This window comes from Coffea arabica, chromosome 10e (assembly GCF_036785885.1).
Source record: "Coffea arabica cultivar ET-39 chromosome 10e, Coffea Arabica ET-39 HiFi, whole genome shotgun sequence".
In the NCBI taxonomy this organism is placed as follows: domain Eukaryota; kingdom Viridiplantae; phylum Streptophyta; class Magnoliopsida; order Gentianales; family Rubiaceae; genus Coffea; species Coffea arabica.
This window is the reverse complement of record NC_092328.1, coordinates 47,743,881-47,755,296: the sequence shown is the minus strand read 5'-3', so window position 1 is coordinate 47,755,296 and position 11,416 is coordinate 47,743,881. Positions and strand designations below refer to the sequence as shown.

The 11,416-nt window shown below is 34.5% G+C and overlaps 2 protein-coding genes and 1 long non-coding RNA gene across 7 annotated transcripts; 1 reads left to right on the top strand and 2 right to left on the bottom strand.

Moving 5' to 3' along the window:
- The first annotated feature begins 51 nt into the window (after window positions 1-51).
- On the top strand, window positions 52-4,338 carry LOC113711009 (phosphoribosylaminoimidazole-succinocarboxamide synthase, chloroplastic-like). Of its 5 annotated transcripts, XM_027234133.2 has the most exons (12): window positions 52-660; window positions 1,155-1,256; window positions 1,345-1,474; window positions 1,709-1,801; window positions 1,883-1,971; window positions 2,320-2,400; window positions 2,892-2,981; window positions 3,126-3,215; window positions 3,451-3,501; window positions 3,616-3,643; window positions 3,792-3,849; window positions 3,927-4,338. In XM_027234133.2, the coding sequence occupies exons 1-10, from the start codon at window positions 322-324 to the stop codon at window positions 3,634-3,636; spliced, it is 1,086 nt and encodes a 361-aa protein (XP_027089934.1). In that variant the 5' UTR covers window positions 52-321; the 3' UTR covers window positions 3,637-3,643; window positions 3,792-3,849; window positions 3,927-4,338. The 5 variants fall into 5 exon arrangements, with proteins under 5 accessions (XP_027089934.1, XP_071923806.1, XP_071923805.1 ...); XM_072067705.1 differs by having other exon boundaries at window positions 3,451-3,643; XM_072067704.1 differs by having other exon boundaries at window positions 3,451-3,849.
- On the bottom strand, window positions 4,285-6,253 carry LOC140015351 (uncharacterized). The gene is made up of 2 exons (XR_011821971.1): window positions 5,367-6,253; window positions 4,285-4,644 (listed from the first exon to the last, which is right to left on the bottom strand). It is a non-coding gene; the product is annotated as an uncharacterized lncRNA (long non-coding RNA).
- Window positions 6,254-8,435: 2,182 nt separating this feature from the next.
- On the bottom strand, window positions 8,436-10,950 carry LOC140015269 (uncharacterized). Its single transcript, XM_072067208.1, has 9 exons — window positions 10,759-10,950; window positions 10,140-10,624; window positions 9,815-10,020; window positions 9,638-9,715; window positions 9,478-9,540; window positions 9,281-9,343; window positions 9,114-9,185; window positions 8,951-9,013; window positions 8,436-8,857 (listed from the first exon to the last, which is right to left on the bottom strand). The coding sequence occupies exons 3-9, from the start codon at window positions 9,840-9,842 to the stop codon at window positions 8,436-8,438; spliced, it is 789 nt and encodes a 262-aa protein (XP_071923309.1). The 5' UTR covers window positions 9,843-10,020; window positions 10,140-10,624; window positions 10,759-10,950.
- Between the last annotated feature and the right edge of the window lie 466 nt (window positions 10,951-11,416).

The window sequence follows — 11,416 nt, the reverse complement described above, 5'->3', positions numbered from 1 at the left end:
AATTTATAACTACAAGAAGGATACATCCATAGGTTCAACAACCGTACATGCACCTTGTGCCCCTACATTCCATGGGTACACTAATCGTACCTCCTGATTAATCCTTCCTTTAATCAAACACAACCAAGATACTGAGTCCTGACATACCTGCACCCTCTTGTCTTGGACTTGATGCAGCGCTCGGTGTCCCAGACTGCTATTAATTCCCGGGGGTTGCCTCTATTACTGCAGACCTGTATGAAAACGGAAACTCCCCCCTCCCCTCAAAGAAAAGAAGCTTGACACTTCAGAGTTCGAAGTTCTGTTGCTTTGGGAAAGAAAATGGCCCAGAATTGTATAGGAGGAGCTCTGAGCCCTTCCAAAACCCTTACGCCAAAATGCATACCAATCAACCATCCAAACCCTTCATCCCTCTCGTCATCTTCTTTGCGTAAATTGATACTAACAAAATCCAAGAAGTGCCTTCCTCTGTCAGTTTGTATCTCTGCATCAATGTCATCAAGCCAGCAGCACCAACCGCCACTTTCTCTTGAGGCCTTGAAAACCAGTGAACACAGAAATAAATTCTTGAATGCTATCCAGAGCTCATTGAGCAATTGTTTATCTGAAACCCATCTTGATTTAACCGTTCCTGGTCTTAAATCCAAAACCAGAGGCAAGGTAACTGTTTCCAAAATCCTTTCTTTACTCGATTTTTTGTTTAGGGTAATCTTGTGGTTCTTTTTTTTTTAATTGTACTTTTTTTGTGTTTTTGTGTCTCGATGGACTTTGTATTCTTTATGAGGCGTATAATCATATATCTTACTTCTTGTCTCTGCTGCTATGCTTAGTTCAGTTATTTGATGAATGTTGGAAAAGGGAGTAAGAAAAGTTTGTCATTAGTTTGGGAGAGCTGCGAAGACTTTTTTTAAAAAAATTTTATTTTGTGTGTTGGTTGCTGCGAGTGAGAGTAAAGATAGGTTAACCCTGTTGAACACTTCATTAGCGGCTGGCCTCCTGGGGGGCCGGGGGAGCAAGGTGGGGAATGCTTTGCTGGATTGTTTTTTTTGGGGGGGGTGTGAAATGGTAGAATAAGTGGATTCTCTGATAACATAGTTGCTCTCCAGTTTCTTCGTATAGCTGATACTCAAATGATCATTTGACTCACTTTGAAGGTCAGGGACATTTATGATGGAGGAAATTATCTTGTACTGGTAACAACAGATCGGCAAAGTGCATTTGACAGAGTTCTTGCTTCAATCCCCTTCAAGGGACAGGTACATGATTCTAAACATACAGAAAAGATTCTGATTAAAGCAGAAGAATACGTATGATTGGTTGAGGCTAATGAGTGTTTTGCGGCAGGTGCTTAATGAGACAAGTTTGTGGTGGCTTAATAAAAGTCAGCACATTGTTCCAAATGCAGTTGTATCTGCACCAGACAAGAATGTGACCATCGCAAAGAAATGTTTAGTATTTCCTATTGAATTTGTTGGTGAGATATTAGTCACAATAATAGCATGACACTCTTTAAACTGTTTCGATGAATCTTACTTTTAGCTTCTGCACATTTTTTTTCCTTATATGCAATATTCTGCAAATTTTTCTGTCTCCAACTACGTGTTTGTGTAGCAGTATGAAACTATGTGGTTGTCTTTGACTTGCAGTGGCTCTCATTTCCATAGTGAGTCACAAACTAATTCACTTGTTGATTGTTTTCTATTTCTAGTTAGGGGTTATGTGACTGGAAGCACTGATACATCATTGTGGACTGTCTACAAAAAAGTAGTTCGGAATTACTGTGGCAATGTACTTCCTGATGGTGCGACATGTTACTTACTGTGTCAATTCCATCTTTTGTACAACTTCTGGTTTTTATGATTCTTCAATGAATGTATAACAGAAATGGTGAAAAACCAAAAGCTACTAGAAAATATTCTCACACCAACTACTAAAGCTGCAGATCATGATGTTCCTGTAACTCCGGATGAGGTTTTCATTTACTAAATAGAACTTGTCATTCATTAGGCATGTGTATATATTCTGTTGATTTCTAGTGTAATAAAGTAGAGACAATAATAGCCAATTGCATTTGAGTGAATTGCCTTGCTATACATAAAAAAGGGTCTATCTCATGTTGAGCACCCTACAGAAGGAAGTTCTATTTTATCTGTACAATGCGCCTGCTATTAATGTTCTGTGGGACATTGTGAAAAAAAATTCCAATTTTGCCCTCAATTTGGGCAACACATTAATGAGCATTGTTTGTTTTCCTTATCTTTAGTCGTAACCAGCTAATAGATCATACTGCTTATTTGTGCTAAAAATTTTGCATCTCAGATAATTCAACGTGGTTTAATGTCTAGAGCAGATTACGAGGAAACAAGTAAGAGGGCACTACAGTTATTTGCATATGGTCAGGTAGTTAAGTTTTGGCTTTTCTTAAGGGAAATTTGTTTTTTTATTTTCATGTAGTTTTTTTGGTTGTGGCATGGTACATACTCATGCTTTCTTCATTTGTTTAGTTTTCTGGAAACATTTGCTAGGGACATCAGTCCACTATAGCAGAATGCCATTCAAATTGGTATTAAAATTATTCTTCATCTGATGATGTTGATATCAGTTACACAAGTTGACATGAGCCTTCTGCGTGCAACTTAGGGTTAATCATGTTGAAGTCATGTAATTAGGCAGTTTTTCTAATTCTAATTTAATGATGATGGAGAAGCAGTTACTCCGTGATATTTATTAGAAGAACTGCCTCCTTAGGAATTCTAAGCATTGTGATCATTTGTTCAAACTAGGGAGTATTTGAGAAAATGCAAGAATGATCAAGGGGTGGTGAAGTGGAGCTACCATTGGTATATAAATTCTCCTTTCCTTATCCATTTTTTTTCCATAATTAACTGCAGCGGGTGGCAATAAAACATGGCCTCGTATTAGTAGACACCAAGTATGAATTTGGAAAAGCACCTGATGGTACTGTGTTTTTGGTTGATGAGGTAAATGGTATTTTCTCTCTCTCTCTGCTTGTGAAGTGCTCGTGTTTGTGTGTGTCCTGTGCATCTCTTTCTCTCTTACACTCCCTCACACACATTTCCATGTGTAATTATAACACTATCTTGTGTTCTGATTTTCTTTTGAAGGTGCATATACCAGACTCGAGTAGATATTGGATTGGTCATTCTTATCAAGAACACTTTTGGAATGGCCTTGAACCAGAAAATGTTGACAAGGTAATGCCTTGAGGGGGGAAAAAGGTTGGAATTAAAAGCAAAACCTCAAGAAGGCGAAAAACCCGAAAAGCAAAATCAACATTCCAATAATAGAAGAAGTCATTTGTCCCAAATCAAGTGTGCCTACATATATATATGTCGTGTGTGTAACTTTCTTTAATACAAGATTATACTGTTACTCTTGGAGATGCTATAGCATTCTGACTCCCATATTTTAATACTAAACCTTTCCCAGGAGTTCTTGAGGCTATGGTTCAATGATCATTGCAACCCATATGAAGATAAGGTTATTCTATTTAAATTAGTTCTCTGTGTATCATTCGAATGGCTATTCCCACTGAGTTACTCATCAGAACTGATAATGGTGATATCCTTGCTTGGGTCTTGCCTGATGCTCCAGGAGGACTGGTTTCTGAATTAGCTTGGCGGTGTGTTATTCATTCATTCACCTTTTTATATTTTGGCTCATAATGGCATATATTGTCATTTCTTATTAGTTTTTCTCGATGGAGTGAAGACATTGGCAGAGTTTATTAGTTGTGAACACATATTACTGATATTTCCTTCTAATGACAGATATATATTCTTGTTTGAGACAATAACAAATTCAAGTTTTGAGATACCTACAACAAAGGTAAAATCATAATGACTGATTTGTTATCTCAAGGTTACTAGATTAAATCTCGATATGACTTGAATGTGTTCATTCAGGAGCCAATACAGGATCGAATCACCCAAAATGTCTCACAAGCGCTGAAGTCTCTGTTATAGTGTCAGAGCTTCTTGAGGTGTTCAATGCTTAAATGTCATGATTTTCTACCAGTAGGAGCAACTGCAGCAGCAATCAGTACTACTGTAATTTAGCATGCTCAACATCTCTAGCTGACTGCTATGAATGGCTCAGTTTTGCCTATTATGAGTTTGTAGATGGAAGCTCGATTCCTACTGCTAAGATCTTGGTTCGTTTAGGGTCACAGAACTTTTAGGTTTCTTTGAGGGGACAATAGGAAAGTAAGAAAAAACAAAATGTGGGTTCCAGAGGAACTTTCTAGCCGAGCAGGTACTAATGTTGTGGTGGTGACTGAGAAGCAAGCAGAAAATGACTCCTTTCTTATTTTTTCCATTCTGTTCTCTGTTATAGTCAATGATGAAGAAAGTAGAAGTTTGGATGAAAGAGATGTGCTTCGGCCAAGAATTGGATATTCCTAAGTACTTTAACGACCTCATCCTCACTAATACACAAAATAAGAGAAATTCCAAAAATTCCTGGCCAGATACCTGGTTTTGAGCATGGATAAAGATCACCAAGAAAGCATCGGAATTGTTTGGGCCTCAGGATTCCACTACATCACTCTTCTCTTCCACCATTCTCCTGCATTACTCAGGAATTCGGAAGGAGCCACTTGTACATAACTCTTCCACCATTCTCCTGCATTAAAACATCATCAAACTTAAACATGAAATTACCTATAAATTGTTTTCTGATTTATTCAAGTCAACGTACGTGCAAAAATATTGTAGCATTTGAGTTTTATAACCAAAAACAAAACAAGAAGCAGACATTAGATGATGGGCACTTCTGCAAAAGGCTTAGGAAATGGATTTGTATCGCCTCTGTTGGGGTTAACATGGATGGCACCATGAACCGTTGCTCGAGACAAGTCACTATGAGCATGCCACCAGGCCCACCACATAGTTCCAATCTCATCAGAAAGCCTAATCTTTTGGCTAAACTATTGGTAGATTTTTTTCCCCCAAATTTAGTCCCTAATTTCCATTAAATTAGTCCCTAGTTATTTTTCGTGGGCCTACTTGATATTCATAAATCAGCAATCAATCTCAGTATTGAGAGGGACAATAATATCTGCTGGAGCAAATTATTTGGATGGTTACTAAACTTTTGCAATCGTTGAGTTTTGGTCACTGAACTATTAAAATGCTAGTTTTGACTACTGAAATGTATAAAGTTAAGAGTCGAGGCCATTCCGTTGGATTTAGTCGTTAAGTATGCCAGATCTGAGTATCGGCGTGATTCTCAAGACAAAAAAAAGGGGCAATTCAGGAAGTTCAAGAGAGAACATTATTCAAGGGGCAATTCAGAAAGTTCATCAAGAAGAACAACTTTGTAGACAAATCCACTATTCCCCCTACCAAACTCATTGAACTCCTTGAAACCATTGGTGGCATCCTTCAGTTCTGAAAGCCGGAACACTTGGGCAACCCCAAGACATTGGACCACACACGAAGGAGGATTTGGATCACCATTGACTGCAATCTCCTGCTCAGGTTTGCCAATGCAGGAAGCAAAATGTATCCTTTTTCCTCCTCCTTTTGCGGATGTGATGCGGGGTAAGAGGTACCAGCCAAGTAAAATCAACATGAATCCTGAAGCAGAAGGCCCAATTATAAGCAGCAATTCACGCAATTGATGTTGGTGCTTTGGCTTCATCTCCGGCGAAAATTGGAGCCCATAAATATCCCAGCAAGAGTTGTTCTGGTAGAGGGAGCAAGCCGTGCAAACCTTGTCAGCATCCTCAGTACGAGCACTCGAAGTGAAAAAATCCTACGGAACAATTCTGCGCACAAGGAGAACAAATCTTGAGATCTTTCCGAACACACTAGTTGGTCAGATCTAGCTCATTGAGAATGCTAGCATTGAAGGCAAATTTTCCTTCACCATAAGTAGCAGGGCTGCATAATCCGGGACTGCATAACTGCAACGGAGGATCATAATCTAAAGGTGGAGTACCATTTGCAAACCAACAATCAAGTACTAGATTAGCCTCCCTGATGTCGCAGGTAACAAAATCTGTGGAAGCAATGGTAACAAAACCAGAACTCTTTGGAGACCAAAGACGAATTAAAGTTCCCCCAGCATTCAAGTCCGTGATCATCTTCTTGAATACCACAAAAATGTTTTGCTCCAGCTACCACCGAAACTAAGCGAATCCCATCTGGTAGAATGCCAAAAGAATCATTATTACCTCATCAATTGGGCTAATTACTTAGAATATAGGTTAAAAAAAGAAAAGTCAGACATTTACTGACCTGACACAGGGTGAGTACAAATCTATGGTTGCCGGGCTGACTGACATCAAAAAAATTTTTTTTTTTTAAAAAGATGGCAGGTGTCGGGCAGTGTCAACTCGGCACCTGACATCGAATTTTTTTTAAAAAAGATGACAGGTGCCAGGCTGACACAGCCCGATATCTGACAGAATTTTTGTTTAAAAGATGTCAGGTACCGGGCTAACATGACTTAATTATTTTTAAAAAGCAGGCCAGAGCTGTCAGACCAATAAGTCGTGTGCGAGCTAAGAATTTGGCAGTTTCAGGAATTCGATTTTTGGCTCCTTTGGAAATGTTACAGAGAGAGGTTTCCCTGCTAGTTGGATTGTTGGGTTGTGACTTCTGCCATTTCAGGTTGCTTCTCTGTGTGAGCGCATGCACACACAATGGCATGCCTGTTTTACTTTGTGGTCTGTCCCAAATAAGAAGTCTAGATGCTTACTGTATTTGTTCCTAATCCCTTTTCTTTTCTATCCCTTAGTCAATTTGTAGGGATCTGCTAAAAAAAATGTAGGGATCCTTAGAATTATGGAAATATTGGCTCCGATTGGATTAGCTGTTTTTGGAGGTATTTTTTTAAAAACTTTACTGTAGCTGTGTATATGAAAAACTTTTACTGTAGATGTTTTTTGGATTACTTTTAGAGGTATTTTTAAGTATTTTTATAATTTATAATTTTTTTTGGAATTTTTTAAAAATATATACTGGCTCTGTTTCTATATATTAATATTTATTTATTTATATATATAATATTTTTTATTTCAATTTTATTTTATAATATGTATATTAATATATATTTATATATAATTTATAATAAAAAATGTATATTTTAAACAAAATATTTATATTTATATATAAATGTATAATATTTATTTCAATTGATATAATATATATAATATACATAATTAAAATATATTAATATTACTATAATTTATATATATAATATAATATACATAATTGAAATATACATATTCATATACATATTATAAAACCAAATTGAAATAAATATATTTATAAATTTATATAAATATATAAATATATATAAAAATAAATATATTTATATATTTACATAAATATATATATCAATATATTTATAAATATATTTTAAACAAAATATTTATATTTATATTTATTTATTTTTTTGTATATATATTTTATTAATTTTATTTTTTGTATATATGTTTTATTTTTATTTTTTATATATATTTTATTAATTTTATTTTTTGAAATAAATATATTTATAAATTTATATATATATATAAATAATTATATTTATATATTTACATAAATATATATTTATAAATATATTTTAAACAAAATATATTATTTTAATATTTATATATAAATATATATATTTATTTTTTTGTATATATATTTTATTAATTTTATAAGTATATATATTTATTTTAAACAAAATATAACTATTAATTTTTGTATTAATATTTATATATAAATATATATATTTATTAAACAAAATATATATTTTTATATATTATTTATATATCAATATATATTAATATATTTTTTGTATATTTGGAGTTGTTTGAATTTTTTTTTAATCATTTAAGGAGAAGATAGATCTTTGCAATTCCTCTTTTTTAATTTCAATCATTAAGGTGAAGATTTTTGTGGGAAAGAGGAAGAATTAAATAAAGAAGAAAGAGAAAAAGAAATAAAAGAAAGGAAAACAAGGTAAATGAAAAGTTAAAATAATGTAAGGGCAATTTTGTCCTAAAGAGGGTTAAGTGAGCAAAATTAAAGGTTAGGGGGTAAACTGAGAAATGAGGTATACCTTAAAGGGATAAAATGTGATTAACCCTTTTTTTTATTGATGCTGTCACATATTTTAGCTACATGTTACTTAACATTTTCTTTTTCATTCTTAAATAATGGGTTACTCTATATTAACTTATTTGATGATATTAGAAGAGAAATAAAGGTGCAATTTCCATGATGAACCACTAATCAATACTAGGTGAGCCATCCCGCGCGATGCGCGGGCGCCAGGTTGCTGTGTTTAAAAATCGGTGGAATATGGTTCTGTTAGCATTATTTTATTTTTTAATTTTTTAAATAAATTTTTTAAAGTTTTTTTATGCATTTATTATTTTCAAAATTTTAGGTATTTTTTTATCCGTAATTATATTTTCTTTAGCATTCTGTGTCATGGAAATATAGCTGCAAATAAAGGCCAGAACCTCCAGATGGAATGAGATCTTTAATGAAGTGATAAGTCTGTCCTTGAACTTTGAATGTGTAAATGCCATTAGTTCTTTTGCAGAGGGATTTATCATAATGCACTCCAAAAGAGGTGAAGCCAAACATGTTGTTGTACGTCCTGACATATGTTCTGAAAGAGGCAGCTTCATCAGAACGTCCAGTATACAATTCTATCAGAATATCTGGAAGTTTGTTTTGCTGGAGAACTACTTCACCCTCAGAACAACAGAAATTTGGTGTTTCAGAATGGAACTTTTTTGCTTCACAGTAACTGCAATGTGGTTTTGAAGGCAATATGTCTGGTTCATCGTTAATGAACTTCAATGCTCCAATTCCATCTGGATTTTTTGTCCCTACAATACATTCAATGTAATTGTAATTATTGAACAGAAGAGTAGAAGTTTAGAACAAAACTCTGGGTCTACAGTAAACTATGTTCATAATACCTGTTGGTCTCTTAGTTCTCTTATGAACGGTCTGAGTTTTTTGCAGCATTGATTTTCTGTTGGCTGTACATTTGTTAAGAACACCTTGTGAACATCGAGAGGTAGATTGGTGGTATAGTGAATATTACAATAATAAAAGTTAGTAACAGAGGATGAGTCATACCTCCACTTTTGTTAGCAGTAGATCCTGAGAACTGTCGAGTAGTCTGATATCGTGTAACAAGTGATGAAAGTTCTATAAAGAGGTAGCCATTGTCTCAATTATAGCAAACAAACTTAATGTAATTTAATAGGAAACAACATGTATGACGATACTGAAATATCAAATACCTGAAACTTGTTCAATACTTTCTGGAAAGAAGGTGTAGCAACTCATACAGACAAATGAGTCAGCTGTTAATTTAAGATAAACAATAACTGGATGAGTATGAAGAATGTGGTAGAGAGTCACATGTTGGAAAATAGATTTCTATGGTCAATACAACGCAGAAATATTCAATACAGAGTTAGTTAAAGTAGTGGCAGACCTGCAGTATATGGAATAGCATAATCTGAGCAGGTATGCTTCTGGTTGGTGCCTGAAGAACTACCTGCGATTGAAGAAATTTAGAACAATACAATAGTATTCTGAAGCAACAGTTATGTTAATGATACTAATACTTGTTTAAAAATAACAGGGATCAAGACCTTGTTCATAAGTGGAAAAGCAGGAGACACCATTCTTCAATTTTGATGCACTGTCAGGTATAGAAACCTCATTGTTTACTAAGTAGACAGAAACACAGAGTTCAGGACACCAATAAAAAACGAACAAACAATTGTGACAGTTCCTCGTAGTAGTAAGTATAACCATTAGGTATGTACCATAATCATGCATGGTGGCATCTACCATTAGGCATCTATCAATTAATTGAGAGCCAGTATCAAGATATTGCAAGACAAACAGTCAGATAACTGTTGGAAAGCGTAGAAAAGAAATCTGTATGGAAATAGCTGAGGGTTAGAAGAGGTAGCTATGTTGACACAGCCATCAGCTCTCTGACCAAGTGTATTTGCATGAAGTTTTGCAGCTGCAATACACGGTAGACAAAAAGTCAGGGTTCATACAACAATATCAAAAAAAAAGGATGAATAAATGAAAAAGCTTACGGATAAATGAGAAACCGAAAATTGTGCACTGGATACGTACCATCAGCACAATTGTTGGAGGTAGCTGGTATAACAGAGCCTGAAGTATCTGATGGTTTGGAAATCTGCTGAGATTGTTCAGCAAGTGGCTTGGACAAGAGTTTGGTTAACTTTCTTCTGTGATACGCATCTCTATTTTTCCTTCGATGAGCCTCTTTTTGTTCTACCGAAAGAGCAGCAAATTTTTCTCTCTTTTTTCTATTCCTCTCATTTTTTTTCTCACGAACATTTAGAGGATTATCAGGTCGATGTAACCTAGAGGAACTCATGTTGTCCGTATAACAATCGAGGAGATTCTTTTTAATATAATTACACAGTGAATAAAACAGACGCTTCTTAAGCATAATAAGCAAAGAACACTGATAACAACAACAGGGAAGACGGTACAGACAAACTATGAACTAACAGGCATGTTAATAAACCTAGGAAAACAATACCTCCATTGATGGCTAAGGCAGAAAGCAGTGCAGCAAATTTGTTGAAGACCTGAATAAAAAGCAGTGCAGCAAATTTTTTGATAAACAAAGAAACCAGGGAGACCGAAGTTCAGAATATAAGATGATAACAGAGTAAGGAAAAGATTTCCATCGAATATCAAATATGAGATAATATAAAAATACCTTGTGTGTGGGTTTCTGCGTTCACAACAACTGAGAAGAAGGTTTACGTGCAACTGAGAAGTGAAGTGCGCAGCCGATTTTGCATGAACACTGTTTGCATTTTAGAAGTCAATGAAAGAAACGCGAAATTACAAATATAACCAAGCGGTGGCATGCAGTGGTGTAGAAAAGAGATAGCTTCCGGAACATATTGGTAAACAACAAAGGTTAATGGCCGACAATTAATAAAACCTGGCCATCAATTGTAAGCAAGGGTTGACCGATAAATGACACGTATGTTTTCAGAGGATGACAAGGAACATGTAATTGGATTGCTTTGCCTTACATATATATCCCCATATTTTATATATCTACGTACTTATTTAATTTTTAGTTAAACAGTAATTAAATTTTAGTTAAATTGTAGTTAAATTTGAGTTAAATTTTATATATAAAGAAAATAATATAAAGGATTAGGGGAACATGTGATTGAATTGTTTCATCTTACATATATCTCTATTTTATATGTATCTGTATATATATATCCATTTTATATACCTACGTACCTACTTAAATTTTAATTAAACAGTAATTGAATTTTAGTCAAATAGAGGATTAGGGGAACATGTGATTGAATTGTTTCATCTTACATATATCTCTATTTTATATATCTCTATAT

Bases quoted from the DNA above. Each gene is read 5' to 3' on its own strand.
- LOC113711009 (XM_072067705.1), top strand. From the start codon at position 322: ATGGCCCAGAATTGTATAGGAGGAGCTCTGAGCCCTTCCAAAACCCTT. The intron at 1,475-1,708 runs GTGAGATATTAG...TTCTATTTCTAG, and splicing joins ATTTCCTATTGAATTTGTTG to TTAGGGGTTATGTGACTGGA. The intron at 3,216-3,450 runs GTAATGCCTTGA...AACCTTTCCCAG, and splicing joins AACCAGAAAATGTTGACAAG to GAGTTCTTGAGGCTATGGTT.
- LOC140015269 (XM_072067208.1), bottom strand. From the start codon at position 9,842: ATGGTAGATGCCACCATGCATGATTATG. The intron at 9,344-9,477 runs GTCTGCCACTAC...TTAAATTAACAG, and splicing joins TGCTATTCCATATACTGCAG to CTGACTCATTTGTCTGTATG. The intron at 8,858-8,950 runs GTATTATGAACA...AATGTATTGTAG, and splicing joins GAGAACTAAGAGACCAACAG to GGACAAAAAATCCAGATGGA.